The sequence below is a fragment of the Lynx rufus genome, unplaced genomic scaffold (genome assembly GCF_022079265.1).
Source record: "Lynx rufus isolate CCGP_SWC_20201006 ecotype Redwood Valley unplaced genomic scaffold, mLynRuf1.p SCAF_5, whole genome shotgun sequence".
NCBI classification, from domain to species: Eukaryota; Metazoa; Chordata; class Mammalia; order Carnivora; family Felidae; genus Lynx; species Lynx rufus.
The window spans coordinates 84,755,905-84,774,794 of NW_025814867.1; the positions used below are offsets into that span (position 1 = coordinate 84,755,905).

General features: G+C 36.0%; 1 protein-coding gene across 3 annotated transcripts in view; it reads right to left on the reverse strand.

Annotated features, from left to right (window-relative positions):
* Window positions 1-18,890, reverse strand: part of ATP13A3 (ATPase 13A3) — an 89,476-nt gene that overhangs the window by 14,996 nt on the left and 55,590 nt on the right. For all 3 annotated transcript variants that reach the window (XM_047099243.1, XM_047099242.1, XM_047099244.1), the window contains 11 exons: window positions 14,675-14,799; window positions 12,943-13,118; window positions 11,829-11,951; window positions 11,666-11,745; window positions 10,783-10,825; window positions 10,586-10,695; window positions 10,192-10,288; window positions 9,200-9,272; window positions 7,209-7,386; window positions 5,420-5,607; window positions 426-514 (listed from right to left, as the gene is read on the reverse strand). In XM_047099243.1, coding sequence (XP_046955199.1) covers window positions 426-514; window positions 5,420-5,607; window positions 7,209-7,386; window positions 9,200-9,272; window positions 10,192-10,288; window positions 10,586-10,695; window positions 10,783-10,825; window positions 11,666-11,745; window positions 11,829-11,951; window positions 12,943-13,118; window positions 14,675-14,799 — 1,282 coding nt within the window. The remainder of the gene's footprint in view (window positions 1-425; window positions 515-5,419; window positions 5,608-7,208; window positions 7,387-9,199; window positions 9,273-10,191; window positions 10,289-10,585; window positions 10,696-10,782; window positions 10,826-11,665; window positions 11,746-11,828; window positions 11,952-12,942; window positions 13,119-14,674; window positions 14,800-18,890) is intronic.

The following is an 18,890-nucleotide window of genomic DNA, read 5'->3' on the forward strand; positions in this document are numbered from 1 at the left end:
ATAACAGGGTCAAAGTTTTTTTATTTTTAAAGACCAAGCAACGTTTGTTTGTAGACAGGGAAATGGAACCAGAAGCAAAGACTGAAGGAACAGGAAAGAAACATAAAATAACAGGTAGAGCAATAAAAGCTGATGTTCCAATTATGTTCTTTATTCTTTCTAGGGTATTTTTGGGTCACTTTAACTGCATTTTAGAAAATTCAGAAAGAAGAGGTCCTGGGGGGGAAAGACCTTCAGAGTTGAGTCTCTGTCCCCAGTAACCCGAGAACAAAGGAGGGGGTAGATCATAAGCCCTAGCAAACATCCAGAAGTCCTATTTGGCTGTGTAACTTTCATGAACTATTAGTGTGTCATCTTCTATCACTGTCTTACTAGATCGTATCACCCTCAGACAACCAGCAGTAATTGATGTGCTGAACCCTTACCTGAAGAACCTGGTCAATAGAGGCAACTGGATGCAACATGATGAGTAATATGAAAACATACAAAATAATCACAGACACAACAAAAAAATCTGAAAAAGAAAGTAAAACAATTAAATTAGAAGTTCCTTTAAATAAAAATGCATATAATAACAACTGGTATACTGGCAATCCTAAATTTGGTTTTGGATACATCTATTTAGGTTGATGAAGTACATAAAATGTGTGTTTTATGTTATTTCCTAGAGTACGGCACATCATCCAGGCCCAAAGGATTCATTATGTGACATAGAAATAATCAGCATTTATAAAAATAGGAGACATTTTGTAGTTCTCCTAGATAGCTAATTTATAAGATAATCAAGTCAATATATAATTCACAGATAGGAGACTAGATTATGTAGAGCAAAATGAAATTATCATTTAAAACATGTATGTAATAATTATTGTTGAATATAAAAATACTGAATAACATTTATTCCCAGTATTAAGTATGTTATAATCCTAAATGGAGACATTCTAATTTGACTGTAAGTATATTTCTGTTAAGTGTATCCCACTTTCTTAATGACTTCCTCCATGAAATATTTCTACAGAAAATGTATGCTAAAACCCAGAAACTGAATATCTACTATTTTAAATGTGGGTTAATCCACTTGCTGCAGTAGCTAGGAGCGGTAAATTCAGTCTCAGAGTACTTTGCATTACTTTCCTAACTCCAAAATAAAACTCCCTGCTTGTGGTCATTTTGTTAACCATGTACATACATGCATACACCTGCAAATATACAAACATACTCTCATATAATGAGCCTTAAGGCTCAGAACTTTCCCCATTATATTGCTACCCCCCCCCCAACTTTTTCCCCTTGTTTCTTTGGTTTGGATATTTACTTACAAGTTCTTATTTGAGGTCATCTTGAAACTCAAATTTTACTAACACCATGTAAAACCAAAATTTTATCATGAAGCCTTCAGATTGGGTAAAGAAGTTAATATCCAATTTTTGGACTTTAAATGAGGAATCTCATACTATTTTTAAATGTGGGAGCCATTTACAAACACTGTTAATATGTCAGTTCAAAACTATAAGCCAATATTTATTGTTTTGTAGAAATAACATTATGTTCTATATATATGTATTTATTGTTTACATGTATTAATATCTAGATTTACTGTTCTAACAACTTGGGCTGGAAGTTTTATTAACATTCATGTCAAAGTGGGGACACTTTTTTTATTATAAGTCACTGACCAACAGGCTGAAAAATTTGGGTCCATGCTAGATTAAAAAAAAATATTTTTTCTAGATCTTTATTTTTAAAACATACTACTAAGCTATAAACAGGAACTATAACATTCTATTCAATAAACGTAGCAACTAAAGTAATATATAAGTTACACAGTCACTCATACAGTTACTGTGGTCAGTTAAAGTGTTTGGACAGTGCTAATTTCAAGTACAGGAGCACACAAAAGACAAATTCAGAAAAAGGACAAGAAATGGTCAGAATACAAATGCCAGAGAGATATGGAGACAGAAAAGAAAGCTGGTTCAAAATAGTAATAGGCCATATTGAATGTTTTCCAAATTCGAATGCATTTTTACAGCCATAAGCAAAACAGATTTGCAATCTACTTCCTGACATGTTGCCAGAAAAAAACAATGTTTTTTTTGTTTTCCTTTACTCAGGCTCACAAATGTCTTACATCTACCTCAACAGTGTTTCTCAAATGTTCCTGTCTTTCTCCTAGAAAGACACACCTTTGATCACACCTCTAAAAATCTGCCAAGATTTTCCATGTGAAGCAGAAAATAAGCAGTCGAACCTCTCCTCTGTTTAGCCAGGGGAGAAAAAGAGGCACTATTCAAAGAAATCTGATGGGGAGGTGCGTGGTTGGCAGATGTATATAACCACTGCAATGAAAAGATCAATAGGGAAACCAAGAATGAGAAAATCAGGTATTCGTTTTTGAGAGGTACAGAGTTTCTAGTAAACTGTGCTCTCTGCTCCTGGACTCTGCTGGCATTGCTACTGAAGTACAAGTAATGCTCTTCACCAGAAGACAGCAATCAAAACAAATTCTGTGTTGGTGGTAACTGGAGATCAGGGAACAATGTTCCGTAAGTTAAAAGATTTAGATTCTACCACAAAGCTGTGTGAACAGGGAACAAGTCCTTTGGAGTCAAGGTATTTTAACTAACATGATGAGGATACCATAGGGAAGAGCAGACTTAGTCCTTAAAAGGCAAAGCAATAAGTAAATTAAAGTTATTAAATATGTCCCAGCTTAGGGCATCACAGATTTGTTGTTGATGATACCAGACCATTTTGACGGAATGTGGCAACAAAATCAAGCACCAGAAGGATTTCTTTTATATTCCCCTTGGTATGTGACTCAAAAATAAACCCTTACATAGGATAAATAAGCCTACAAACTTGTTTACGACTCTGATATATACTTCTCTAGCTGTTCCTTCCTCAAAAAATATGAACTGGGATCTTCTGACCCATAACCACAAATTTCAAGTCTTTTTATTCCTAATTCTCCCTCCTCTCCCCCCACCCCCTCGCCCTTCCTTACTCAGTTTCTTATCTTTGAAAGGCCAGCTTATCCTGCAGGGCCTCTAGGTATCTGCTCCAACCAATTCAGGCCTGGCAGATGAACAGGAAAAAATGCATATACCCTGAGGAAGAGAGATCCTGGCAGTTCAGTAGTGATGTCTTCACAGACTGAGAGAGGACTAGGATGTCACAAGCAGGAGTTATAGGGGTCAAGTCAAGAAACTGGAGCAAAAACTGAAGCCAAATCCCAAGAAATCACATCTAGTTAAATGAGAGTGTAAGAATTAAGTCTGTATCATCATGGGCCTCGAAATGATAGCATGGTCAAAGGAGAAAATATAAGTGGGCTAAGCTAAAGTTGAAAATGGGTCACCACAGACTGAAATTTGGTTTTATTTAGAATCCAACCAGTAGAAGAGAACAAAAAAAAAAAAAAAAAAAAAAAAAAAAACTCTGAAGAGACTGCCTTAAATGCCTAAGACAGATATTAATTTTTAAAAACAGTAATCTCAAGATAGGTTTCACACGTTTTACTATTTAGATACAGAGAACAGCAACTAGCAAGTCCTGGCAAAGAACTGTTAACTGTCTATTCTACAGTAAAAAATGAAAAGCTAATGTCAACTCTAGTAAAGCCTTAACCTTTTCTCCATTTATTTCAACTATATTTATACTTTACATTGTATATTCCTTTATAAAGTTAGACTTTATTTCTGTCACTTCTTATTTTCTACTTTTCTTTCTTTATTCATCAGTAACTCCAAGATTAGGAGACTCCAATGACAGGCAGACAAGATGTGAAAATTAGCAAAATATGTATATGTTGACTTTAGTGTTCCTATTTTATTTTCTAGCAGGCATGTTTTAAGATAGCATGCACTTCTGTTTATCCACTGACAGACATGCACAAACTGCTTATATTAAGGACAAAAGTTTTGTGGCTATATTTCTGCCAAACCACAATTTTTAATCATGTTCTAACAAAAATAGGCCAGTGATCAACAATTGGGATTATTTTTTATTCAAGTGAATTTGAAATTAAATTGGAATATAAAATACCTTAATACAAAATTACATGGGAATACAAAGCCTTTAAGTTTTTTGAAGTTTTCTAAATAACACAAAAGATGCGTTTAAAATAGGAAAACAATCTTTTTTTTAATTGGAGAAGCATGGATATGGTAGATTTTCTCAGACCTCTAAAATTAACTTTCCTGACACAGCTGTCTTGCTTACCAAACAGTCTGAACACCAGTTTTCTTAATTAAAAAAAGGGGGGGAGGCATTATTCTCTGACAGATGTTTCAGCTAACCTTGGGCATGCTAAGTATTTCCTTGAAATTTAAAAATATGGAACTAAAACTAAAACACATACATCAACTTTCACTAAGTTCACCTCAACTAAAGCTAACTTAGGTACAAAGTCCTCTTAGAAGAAGTGATTGACCTTCGATGGAAGGCTTTTTGTCCCAAAGCATGCTTCCAATATGGTCTCAGTAATATACTTTCTACTTATTAGATAATATCAGATCAGTTTTTGTGAAAAAAAAAAAAAAGTAAAAACAGATGACAATATTGATACTTGAATCATCTTAACCTGTCCAAATGTATGAAGCAATAAAACTTGACCTACAAACCACATAGGGTAGAAGAATAAAATAATGTGAAAATGCGCTGTAAACTGACGTGACAGGTATAATTTACCGAAATCTGTGACCAGTTTGCCAAGTAGAACACCAGCATTTCTTTACATCTACAACAAAGAATAACTACTATTCATTCTATACTATAATATTGCAAATATCTGAAGTTTTATATGAAAAAAATTAAGTTGTCCCAGACATTAGTATATTCTCAAATTTTAAAAAAAATTGGCAATTGATGTTTTTCCCTATAAGCTCCAATTTTGATTAATCGAAAGGCTATCTCCTACTGCCATAGGTAGACAAGTTTGACATCGGCACAAGACTCCCTTCTACTGGCCGTTTCGGCAGTGGATGCAGAGGTGACAGAAAGAAAGAACTGCAGGTGAACGCTGTCTGCACCAGTGTCAAAAATGACAGGAAGACAGTTGGCACTGTGCAGACCGCCCAGCAGCAGAGAGCAATACCCACTGTTCCAACTGAAGATCCTCTGTTCCTGCTTCTAATTCTAACTCTGTCTGCAACGTGCTGTAAAAATAAAAGCTGGAGCCAGAAGCAATAGGATGTGAAAACCAGGAATGTTTAGAACAGGGTGGCTTCAATTTTAAACTTTAGACTGGCAGCTCCCATGAGAACAAAACAAGACAGTAAACATCTAAATCACTAGGTTCATTCTATTCATGAAGACCTATTTCACATTGAAAGAACAGTTTCAACTCTACTCTTCTTACATTATTTTTAAAGAAAGGAAGCAGGATAAAAGAAATCACAACAAATGCCAAACTTACAATTCTTGTAGCAAGGTTGCCTGAAGGGTTTTCCTTTTGAAAAGGCAATTGCCACTATGAGGTACTGAAAACTGGAGATAAAAAACACTGTGGTATTTTCATAATTTTGTATATTATGTGTATCAGGTTTGGTTTCATTGTCCAAGTATGAAGAATTCCAATACAGGCTTCTCGTCGTATTACAAGCACTAGAACACAAAAAATGTTTACATTACTAAACACAATACTCACTTCCCAAAAGTTCACTGTCCTCAATCACTATCATAACATAAATAGAAATAAGGTGGTGCTTATAGGAAGAGATCCAACAACATCAAGGTAAAATATATGGAACAGGCAACACCAGCGTTAAGTGTCTCTTCTCTTTAGTCACATTCCAATCAGTTTAAAAAACTAGAAGAAACGTCATAATAAATAAGCCCCACTCATTGTTTAAATTTAAGGATGATACTAATATAACACTGTATGTGGATTATACTGGGGTAAAATTTTTTAAAAAATCAAATTTTGAGAGTAATTTTAACACAGTAAAGGTTAACAGACCTTAGGTCTGACCTTAGCTCTACCAATTTTTTGGCTTAATCGAGGAAATATTACTTTATTTCTCAGCCCATTTCCTGACCTATAAGTGTGGATACCACCTGTGCCATCACAGGGTTACTGTTAAGGAATGAGGGATGACTCTGTCAATGCCTAGGAAAGCACCTGGCACCTAGACGACCCTCAATATTCTCACCGATGTATGGTGCTCTTTGAGCTCTACTCCCAGGTGGGCAGGACAGTCAAACACAGGTAATACCCATTACTAAAACACTAACTACATAAGCACAGGCAAGTAGTAACAAAATGTTAATCTGCTACAAATGAACTCTGGAAAGATACTCCGGAACAATTCCATCTATTTCTTTTTATGTGCAGTGTCCATATGTACATATAAGCAAACAGTAATGTTAAATTTCTTAAAGTTTCCTGAAACTTTAAAAAAAATTTTTTTTTTTAACATTTATTTATTATTGAGAGACAGAGACAGACAGAGCATGTGCATGGGAGGAGCAGAGAGTGGGGGAGACAGAGAATCTGAAGCAGGCTCCAGGCTCCGAGATGTCAGCACAGAGCCCGACGTGGGACTTGAACTCACAAACCGCGAGATCATGACCTGAGCCGAAGTTGGACGCTATACCGACTGAGCCACCCAGGCGCCCCAAGTTTCCTGAAACTTTTAAAGACAATCTCCTTTCATTATAAGCAAACTATAAATAAATGTTTGCATCTAAAAATTTAATTCTACAAAATTACCTTAGTGAATGGCTTACATGTTTGATTAATTAAAATAATGTTATCATAATTTGTCACTGACAGAACACTCTACCTATAAGTAAGAGAAGCACTTGGCACTTTTTTTACGAGTTTTTTTTCTATTGTTTGTTTTAAAATGCTATTTCCTAAACTTAGGGTAGAAAAGTTCGACACAAACATTCTGGGTTTAGGAAAGACTCCAGTGATTAATTTCAACTTTCTCACTTTACAGGTAAGGAAAGCAAAGCTCAGTAGCAAATTAAGAAACTGGTCCAATATCCTCATGTTGGTAGTGACCATGAGGACCTTGCCTGACCATCTTTCTACAGATAAAAGGAGTTACCATAATATTTATAATCAAATATAAGCCAAATAATTTAACTATTTAATCAAGCTGCCTGTGAACTGTTATATAAATTTTAAAACATATTTTTACATGCATACATGTTACACATATCTTACACACATTTTTTAAATGGATTGACCAACTTACTCTGACTGTGGATGCCATACTTCATACCAAGATTGCTGCTTGACCCAAAAAAACCCCAAAGATTGAAATCCAATGCAGATGATGATCTGAGACAAAACGGAGAAGAGAAGGGCCCCAGATATAAGACCTGAGGGTGGTCTTTGTGCCACAAGTTCCTTCCAGGCAGGATTTAAACTCACTATATTGAGAAGAAAAACAGGAGGAGTTTTTATCTAAATTAGTTGCTATAAAACTCAGATTCATTTAGGAACTTAAATTTATTTCTAACAAATCTTTACTATAAAAATTGTCCAAAACCCAATCCAGATGTCATACAGATTTAAGTAATCTGTAAAAGTAAACAATTTAGGCTTTTTCAAAAGTGTACTATTTTTTTCATGAGTACTTTTACATTACCCCACTGAAATTCAGAGAAACACTAGTATAAGTAAAAAGAATACTAAACATAAACTATAACATCAATCACCATCCTTGTATGTTCAACTAAAAATTTATTTATTTCTCAATCTTTAATTGCAAATCTACAGTAATAATACATATTTTCTCCTCTTAAAAAGACATTAACAAAGGTTGGAAGCTATATAAACATAACCGTAACCAAAAAAGGCTTTGATCACTTATTAAGGTGATGCCCCCCAAGTTTCTCCACAACATTCCTCTTTATAATTGATAAGTAATTTGTAAAAAGATATTGAAACTATGTAAAAATCCTGTTCCTCATTAAACTTTCACTCGCCAGTTTTAGTATCCACTAAAGACGATCTAATCCAGTGGTTCTCAACCAACATGCTTTTGACCCCTGAGAACATCTGGCAATGTCTGGAGATATTCTTGGTTGCCACAACCGTGGCTGTGTTACTGGCACGTAGGGGTAGAGGCCAGAGATGCTGGTCTAATGCACAGGATAGAATTAGCTGTTTTAACAGATGAATCAGATCAGGGTCTTTTCGTGGTCTAAGCCCATCATTCCTTCTATATTTATTAGTTTGCATTTTACTCTCAGGAAGAGCTTTCCCTTCTCTCCCTATTTATTTCCAATATGAACTTGTGAATATTCATTTGACTAAATGGGTCATATCCCATTACATCATTACTTATTTTTATATAATCACAAAGACCAGAATAAACCAACATCTTGTGTCTCCTCATATGCTGTACTGAGGATACAACATCACTTCTGCCATGTTCCTGCCAAGAATTCATAGCCCAAGTCTAAAGAGACTACATCAGACATCCATATACTTGGTTTCTCTTCTTTCATAAATGTCAACATCAAGATGCCCAAAAAAGGGCTGATGTAATATTCTGGATTAAAAAAAGACTAAAGAGAAAAGATAATGAAATTTGTGAGCCTGGGTTAAATCCTGGTCTAGAGAACTAGGGGAACAAAATAAGTAGAAAAGATATTATTTGGATATATGACAACACTTGATTATGGGCTGTGGGTTAGATAATATTGTATGAGTGTTAAATTTCCTGATCTTTGTAACTATGGTTTGTTTTGTTTTTTAATGTTTAGTTTTTGAGAGACAGAGCACGAGCAGGCGAGGAACAGACAGAGAGGGAGACACAGAATCCAAAGCAGGCTCTAGGCTCCGAGCTGTCAGCACGGAGCCTTGATGCGGGGCTCGAACCCACAAACTGAGATCATGACCTGAGTCGAAATCGGACGTTTAACTGACTGAACCACCCAGGTGCCCCATAACTATGTTTAATTATGTCAGAGAATGGCTTTGTTTTACGGCAATATACACAATATTCAGAGACAAAGGGGCATGATAACACAAACTTATTCTCAAATATTTCAGAAAAACATGGACAGAGAACAATAAAATAGGGCAAAGGAAAACAATGAGTAGTAAAAGAACATATTTACAGGGAATCTGAAGAAGTATGCACTGTTATAATTATTGATATAAATTTACCAAAGTTTAATGAGTTACATCAGAATTTCATATGCTTTTAAATCGACAGTAAAGCAAAATACTCACTTGTAAATACCACTACCAAAATGATTGCCAGATCAATGAAGAGAAACTGGAAGTCTCCCAGGTTACTTAAGATCTACAGAAGTGATTTTTAAAACATAATTAGTTTTCAGAAATTATTTTTATACCATTTTCCCTGGCTTTAGATTTTCCTCCCTTGGTTTCAGTTGCCCCCCTCCATGCACTCCCCCTCAACCCTGATAAAGACAACTTTAAAATGACACTTGGACTTGCTTAAAAATTAAAACACATTTGCCTTTGATATTAGTGACATAGAACATACGTTTGCAAACATTCAATTTATTAATATAAAAGGCATCTCCTAAAAATTCATTCAATATAAATCTTAAACCTTTTGGCAAAAAGGAAACACAAGCTTTTACTCACAATATTCAACATTCTTGAAAATTAGTACCTCAAAGCTTCCTTAATATCTAACACCATCCCTCCTGATACTTCCGACAAGGTAGAAGGGATATTTTCACAAAGACTCCCTGGCATGTCACTAATGTTAATTTTGAGAAAACTCTAAAGTGATCTCACTGCAATTATAAAATCCAGTGGATTACCTATGGACATCACTGTTTACACTTTTTCTCCAAGTGCATAAAGTCCTACAAACTACTGCTGAAACATCTTTTCTCATTCTGACCTTTTCTGAAAATGTATCGCAAGGTTAACTACAATTCTGAAATATGTCACAGCTTGACATTTTGAAGAGTTCTAAGAAAGACGCCCAATCTGAGCTAAAGGCAAAAAAAGAATACAATCATCTTTTATTCACGAGGCTTTAGCCACAGTTGTCAGCCTTAAAGAAAATGCTATTCTAGATCAATGAGATTTTCAATCTGCTACTCAAAATATAACAAACCAAAGGAAAACTTACAGATGCTAGTTATGTAAGTTTCATAATTAGTAGATGCATACATACTCAATTTTTTAGCTTAAATGCCTTAACACTAAGCAGCATCTCTATAAGCAATGTTGGTACTCACAGAATATAGCAGAGTAACACTGAAGTACTGTATAATGCTGTACAAAGCCATAAATTTAAACACACAGAAAGAAGTCATTAAAGCAGCACGGCCTTCCCTATGAAAACAAATGTTGGCATGTGAATAAAAGCATTTTGAATTCCTCTTCCAAATCACAATTATATCTTGACAGATGAATAGCAACATTCAACAGCTACAACAAAGCACTTTTCTACCAAAAGAACTAAACCAAAGCAGAACTGAAAGAAATGAAAAGTAGCAACCAGTTGGTAACTAAGGTATAGAATATACTAATACACCATTACAACAAATTCATACTCATTTCTATAATTTTTTTCTACATTATTAGAGCAAGCCACAAAGAGATAATGGGAAAATTTTCAATTTGTGCTACCTGATAAGGTTTGGCACACAGGAAATACTAGGAGTTTTGGAGGTAAAGGGAGATGCCACTGAAGCCTCAAGCTCTGATAACGAAATGCCTCCATGTGCCCTCTTCAAAGCCTAATGGTTTGAAGAAGAAAAGGAGTTAAGTTTTGTGAATGGGACTTGGGTAGAGAAAGAATTATAAATCACAGAAACCATACTTACACCACAATCATTTGCCCCATCACCGCACATTCCAACAAAGTAACTGAGAAACAAAAATTATGTCGATTAATTTTTTTAAAATAAACAACATTTAACTTAATATTTCTTCAGGGGCACCGGGGTGGCTCAGTCAGTTAAGTGTCTGACTTCAGCTCAGGTCATGATCCGCACTTCATGAGTTTGAGCCTTGCATCGTGCCCTGTGCTGACAGCTCAGAGCCTGGAGTCTGCTTCAGATTCTGTGTCTCCCTCTCTCTCTACCCCTCCTATGCTCACACTCTCTTTCTCTCAAAAATAAACAAACATTAAAAATTTTTTCACTAAAAATTTTTTCTAAAAAAGGATTTTCTAATACATTATGAACAGCTAACAGACCAAGACCTCCCCACTGAAACTGACAAATCTTTTTACCACACTGACCACAGGCATTTTGCTTTGTAAACAGCACCAGCTTGCAAGTCAAATGACCTGGGTTATTGTCCCATTTCTGTCACAAGCTGGGCAAATAGTTTATTATTTGGCATCTTAATTTCCTAATCTGTAGAACAAAGGTCTTGGGCCTGTACAGTCTTTAGTAACCTACTTTTAAGGTTATCAGTAAAGATTTCTCCCTTTAAAATTGGAAACATAATTATTTACAGAAACTATAAAGTCACTTCTAGAAGCTGAGTAAATGAACTCTATCTAAAAGATATTACCTGGGAAAGGAATTGTGGATATTTATTTTCGCTAAATAAATGAGTACATGAGCCTCTTGTAAAGAGGCACTTAGAGTTATCACCTATCTTGCAGGTGACAATTCTATACACATGAAATATCAGTTACTTTTCTGGGTTTGAAAATGAAATTACAATTCATAAAAATAAAACACCACCAATACTTACTCTACATTTTGCAATGCTTCTATTAATTGTGTCTTCTGATCAGGTGCCATACGAGCAAAAACAGTGCCATGCAACATCAACTGAAAAAAATATGAATTTCTTTAAAATACTATTCACAATGTATTCTTGTGAACACAAACATACATAAACCCAAGTCACTAACCTTAGGAGCAAGGTCTTGAAAATGTTCCAATATCACTGAAAATGATTTTCCATTCATTGCAAAATGGTAACGAGTCACTTGAAGATTCTCTAAGCTATTATGGACCAATTTAATTGGAATAGCCTATGTACAAGACATTCAAAACAATATTTAGGCAGCCAAACCAAGTAATACAATCCTATTTTTTAATTAAAAAAAAAAAAAAATTTTTTTTACATTTATTTATTTTTGAGAGACAGAGACAGAGCACAAGAGGGGGATGGGCAGAGGGAGAAGGAAACACAGAATCCAAAGCAGGTTCCAGGCTCCGAGCTGTCAGCACAGAACCCGATGCGGGGCTTGAACTCACAAACTGTGAGATCATGACCTGAGCCGAAGTCAGATGCTCAACCGACTGAGCCACCCAGGCACCCCAATCCTATTTTAAATATATCTGATCTATGGGGTGCTTGGATGGCTCAGTCAGTTAAGTGTCCGATTTCAGCTCAGGTCATGATCTCACAGTTCGTGAGTTCAAGCCCCATTTCAGGCTCTCTGCTGGAGCCTGGAGCCTGCTTCTGATTCTGTGTCTCCCTCTCTCTCTGCCCCTCCCCAACTCAGGCTCGCTCTTTCTGTCTCTCTCAAAAATAAACATATAAATAAATAAATAAACAAATAAATAAGATCCAAAACTAAATTCTTTCATTTGATAGTTTACATAAAACAATCAAAGTTTAACATTTTTTGAAAGTGAAAAGAAACTCAATGTTAAGGTAATCATCCAGTGATGCTTATTTAAAACAAATAAACAAAGGCTAAACATCAGCTTCAGTTTGAAATAATGCATGAATGAAACATTATGGACCACTTGTATCATTTATCGCTACTTTTAAAATAGGATAAATACCTGGGATTCTTATACTTTAAAATGGTGCTTCTCAGCTTTGGCTAAATATCCACAATTTGAGGTACCTGGGTCTTACCTAGTCCTAATGAATCAATCTCTGAGGAGACAGCCCAGGCGTCTGTTTTCATTTATGTTTTGTTGTGTTGTATTTTAATGCACCACTTTTTATTTCTTCAGACTAAATTCAAACAAGCAAGCTTCAAAAGGAAAAAATCATCTTGACATTACCTCCGAGTCAATGGCTGATGAATTACTGCACTGTGTTAGGGTGTCTGCATAATGCCAGTTTATCTTGGCAACTTTCCCATCCTTCGGAGGTAATGCTTCAGCAATAATAACTTTATCCTGAGGTAGTATCATTCCACAGTCTCTGGCCACAGAGACAGCAGTCAACATGTTGTCACCTAATGTTCAAAATATTGACAATATGTTAAAATTAAAATGGAAACATAAATGTACTTGACAACAATACTTATCCAGAATCTCTATTACCCCCGACTATGCTTGGCAAAATGAGGATCCTGTACAGTCTTACCCTTGGAGCTTCAAAATAGCAAAAATCAAAACATACTTTTCAAAGGAAGCCTCAAATAACTCCAGCACACATATGCTAAACAGACCACTCTTACCCACACTTTTTAAAGTCAGATACATTCTGAATCTTTTTGTCATGCACTGGTAGCACCCACCAATGCCTGGCACCGTGTCACACACACAGCAGGTGCTCAAAAACTATTTGTTGAAATAACTCAAGAGTGACCGGTAGTCTGTACAAGAATGCCTAAAATCACAGGGGGAAAAAAAAAAAAAAGAATGGATTACAAAAGCAAAAAGATAAAGAAGGTAACAAGAATGCAATCTTTACAAGATATAAAGAGAACCTCTCCGTTGTGAAAAGGCAAGAACTGAAAAGAAGTCCTGTAAGGACAGGCTCAAGAGAAGAAAATATAAACATATGTGAAAAGCCAGCAAAGGTATGAGAAGTTCACTGCTGTCAGAACGGAAGGGCAATATTACTTCTTCCCCCAATTTCCACACATTATTTCCAAGGGCATCCTCCTATGACAAGAGTGACCCCCCTTGGGAACCAAAGCCACAGTTTGTCACAGCAGAGAAAGAGGAAAGTGCGTTCAAGGAGGAATCATTAGAGGCAAGGACTTGCTGGGATGCTAATAAATGTATCTACTTGAGCTACATAGTAATAAGTATACTACTGGAAGGGTCTCAGAGTCTAAAACAAACAAAAAAAAAATGTACACATGCCCTTTCCATATAAGGCTTAGTGAATATATAAAGCCATAAAGTGACTACCTTAATTATGATTATTTACTAAGAAAAAACACTTAGGAGCTGCCACAGTTTCACAAAGCTAAGGAATGGGAATTACATAATATTTATCAACAGCATAATACCAGGAGAATCACTTAGAATAGTCAAAAATCACAAACAAATCAAACAATGGCTATCTTCACTAGTATGCATTCAAGCAATGATAATGAACATACTCTTATACATAAAAATGTAATTCTAACAAATATCTGTTAATCATTTTTCATGCATCTAGCGCAGTTTTAAAAATTGCAGAAGACCCCAAAATGAACAAAACATTGTCTTCACCCTCTAGAATCGTATATTCTAATAGGGAAAACAAACCTGCAAATAGCACAAGATATAATAACTGCTATAATGTATTATTAAAGAGAGGTAACAAAAAAGGAGCAGTATCTAAATTTTTACAGTATGCCCTTCACCATTTTACTGTTTCTATAAATAGAACTTGCTAGCCCTTAAAAGAGTATTACAAAGTTATAACTTTGAAGAATATTCTGAGCTGAAATGGGGCATGGGAGGATGAAGCCACTATGTGCTTTTATAACTGTCTGGTCATTCCACCACATTATATAACTTGAACTCTAAGAGTCACACTCAATTTTTCCTGTGTCCTTTTATAAAGTCCAACCTGTGACCATGACCGTGCGAATGTTGGCTTTATGCAAATCTTCAAGTACTCCAGGGGTTTCTTGCTTTAATTTGTTCTGCATTATAATTAATCCCATAAAATCCATGTTGTTTTCAATGACATCTCTGCAGAAAAAGAAATTTTAACACATAATGGTTTAGAAATTTTAACACGTAATGAAACAGTATCTGTTCTCTTTATACTTACTGATAAAGCAATGTAAAATACCCATAAATTGTACATCAAACCATTTTGTATGTTGAATAAAGCATAAATGTGTTTGAGTTCAATATCTCAAACTTATATCTGGAAAAACAATTCCCAAGAGATATAAATGAAATTAAATTTCATCTTTGGAAATGTGAGAATAAGGATAATTTGGAAATGTTATCTTTGTAAGATACTAAACACTTGTAGTACTAAGGAATGTTCATCTTATATTCCACCTGCAAAATGAATAAGCATAAATAAATCTATGCTTTACTGTCCCCACCTCCACACAACATACCCTAACTTAAATGTCCAGAGAAAAGGAAAAAATTTGACTATAAGCACATTCAATAGTTATACTGTATTATGATCAAGTCTTTGAAGAATTTTAGAAAAGTCTTGATCAAATTCTTTCTTTTTTAAGTTTATTTATTTTGAGGGGCGCCTGGGTGGCACAGTCGGTTAAGCGTCCGACTTCAGCCAGGTCACGATCTCGCGGTCCGTGAGTTCGAGCCCCGCGTCGGGCTCTGGGCTGATGGCTCGGAGCCTGGAGCCTGCTTCTGATTCTGTGTCTCCCTCTCTCTCGGCCCCTCCCCCGTTCATGCTCTGTCTCTCTCTGTCCCAAAAATAAATAAACGTTGAAAAAAAAAATTAAGTTTATTTATTTTGAGAGAGAACGAGATAGCACATGCAAGCAGAGAGAGAGAGAGAGAGAGAGAGAGAGAGAGAGAGAGAGAGACACAAAGAGAATCCAAAGCAGGCTCCACACTGTGAGCAGAGCCCAACTCAGGGCTCGATTTCATGAACTGTGAGATCATGACCTGAGCCAAAATCAAGAGTCAGATGCTTAACTGATTGAGCCACCCATGTGCCCTTTGATCAAATTCTTGATTCTAGAAGTGTGATATTAAACCTATTAGCAGTCTGACAATGAGATCTATTTGGGCCCCAGAAATGGGTCTCTGAGAATATTTACAAATATTCAATAGCCATCAGGACACAATTCCTTCAAAAGTTGAGTATCCACTCTGTACCAAGTAGTACTACCAGTCATTGGAAGGTCAAAGATGAAAAGGTATGTGATCTGTACTCTCGAGGCGTTTTTTTGATTGTGGTGTGTGTGTGTTTGTGTGTGTGTATGTGTGTGCGTGTGTGTATGTGTGTGTATGAGAGAGAGACAGAGAGAGAGAGAGAGAGAGAGAGAGAGGTTGAGAGAGAGAGAAAACAGACATGCAAGCAAAGAGATGCATGCAAAAATAACATGTGCATTATCATGGAAATGGATGCATTCTTAAGAAATTTCAAACTACCAGAACCGTATCACAGAAATAGGTTTTGTTTTGTTTTGTTTTTTTTCAATGGAGAAAGAAGGCTGAGATTAGGAACCAAAATTTCAGACTGGCAATAACCAACTGGTTTTTTTACACAAAATTCAATAAAGGTGCTTATTAAGCACATAGCTCTAAAACATAAAACACTCTGAAATATAATTTATATTTATGTATGGGTGGTAAAGGTATCAAAGAACAGTTAAGCAATACAAATGACACTGCTGGTGGTGATAGGAAAAATAAGCCTTGAAGCCTGAAAATGCATTTCAAAGAACACAGTTGTACTGATGTGAAAACTCTGGGGTCAAAGCACTACAAGCCGTGTTCCCATGATCTGCTAGGTTCTGGCTGCTACTGGTTTCCTTACTCTCCAACGAATGATACAGGTCATGGCAATATTGTTCTCTAATGAATGAATAATCCAATATTCAACTCAAGATAGAAAGGTTCAAGCTATGAGAGAAATGTCAAAACCTGCTCTTGTAAGATAAGATGGAAATACAGAGAGGTTCTTGGTTGAAGCACGTGAAAGGAGAGTAGAGAAAGAGACAAACAGGGACAGGATACCCTGGGCAGAAGGAACAGCCTACTCAAGGGCACGCAATGATGTCTGAATATGACAGGCTTAAGAACTACAGACAAATCAGTAGTTTTAAAGGTCCCAGCAAAAGGTGAAGCTGTAGAGAAAGAGCCCAACGTACCCTTCACCAGAATTAGAACGTAACATTGTACATGTGTAGCTCCCAACCATGCATATCCATCAGATCTGGCTAATGCTTTTCTTTTTTTTTGAAATGTTCATGTTTAAACATGCTTCACCCCCAAATATTGTTTCAATAGGCAGAATTCCTAATGCAGTTTTTCCTTTTAGTTATTGGGCTAGCCCCTCCACTCCTTAGTTCTCATTTGGTAAAACAGGATTGCACAACAAATATAAACACCATCCTACTCTTTTCACTTAGCGTGCCTGAGATACAGGGATCTCCCACTTTTTCCAAGTTCACATTAGGCCATTTCACTTTTACGAAAGGCCTACGTTACTCATTTTCACTAACCAAAAGAAACCTGAAGATTTTTTGCTTTCGAGACAAAAAAATAAGAGGCAAATATAGCGTCCAACATGTGTTTTACAGCAAGCCATTTTAGAAGCAGCGCACTTCCACGCAGAGAGAGAGGTGCTCCCCAGTTCCTTCCCTGGGGATTATAATCTGCATCTCAGCATCAAGCCACATAGTTTTGAACTGTGTCTGTGAGCTTCTTACTCTACCTTGATTTATTCTCTGCCTGAATTAGCAAGATGTGTCCTACGCTATAAGAAAAGCTTCAAAGAGATTATTTTTGGCATCTGGAAGCAAAAATTTTTCCACATACATTAATTGTAACTGTTTCTTCATTTTAGGCCATTTCAGCTTAGGAACGATTTTATAGGAATGCTCTACTTTGACAGCAGGAGGAGTTGTTATTAACAGCAATGTTAACAGCCCATAGTTTAGCCATTGCCCTATGGGTATTATGTTATTTGCACTATTTAAACATGAACCTTATGCACACATAGAAATAGCTCTTTAATCTGGATTCTTAGAACTGCACTTGCTGGGTCAAACTGTATAAGCAAATTCAAATTTTGATAGGTACTACTACACATGTTTATTATGAATCTACAATAGTGTAGTAGCAGTATGTTGTTAAAATTTTCCCAAGCCATCACTAACATTTGGTATGGTCAAAATTTTCAACTTTTCCAACCTTAGGAGAGAAGTGATGTCTCACTGTGGTTTTATTTTGTAGTTCCTCAAAGAACTAAATAAAGTGTACTACCCTTTTCATGTGTTCATCTGCCATTTGTATGCCTTTTTCTGATTCTTATCTGCTTGTGTAATTCATCCTTTTTTTTTTTTCAAATTAAGTGTTGCGTGTTTTGTTTTCTTTCTTTCCTGATACATTTTCCTAACAGTAAACTCTTCCAGTAGACGATGGGAAGCCATTTATAAGAATTCCAACTAGAGGAGCACCTGGACAGCTCAGTCAATTAAGTGTCTGACTTCAGCTCAGGATCTCTCGGTTCGTGGGTTCAAGTCCCATGTTGGGCTCTGTGCTGCCAGTTCAGAGCCTGCAGCCCACTTTGGAATCTGTGTCTCCCCCTCTCTCTGCCTCTCCCATGCTTGTGCTCTGTCTCTTTCAAAAATAAAATAATATACGTTTAAAAAAAAAGAATTCCAACTAGAGACCGGTGTGTTAAAAAGCTCTCTGGAGGCACCATGAAACACAAATTAAAGAGTGGAAAAGACTGGAGAGAAGTAAACGTGATGATGGTTATGTCATTCGACCTTTGGAAGCAGGGAGGTGGGGAATGGTGGTAATTAGTTATTAGGACTCATGCTACTCTGGCCAAAATAATACTTGGTTCGAACAATTGGGCAAAACCAAGTATTTTATTTGGGAAAAACAAACTACTATAGAATTATGTTTATGTTTTCAAACATAATTATGTTCCTAGAACATACGTGACACATAGCAGGCACTAAATAAATATTTAACAAACTGAGAAGGGTTTCAAAGATTTGTACTTGTATCTCAATCACCTAAAACAAACACTGCATAAGGTACAGTTCCATACATTCAATAAATATTTAATAGGGTTTTTGGAAAGCAGCATGGAGATCCTCAGCTTGTCT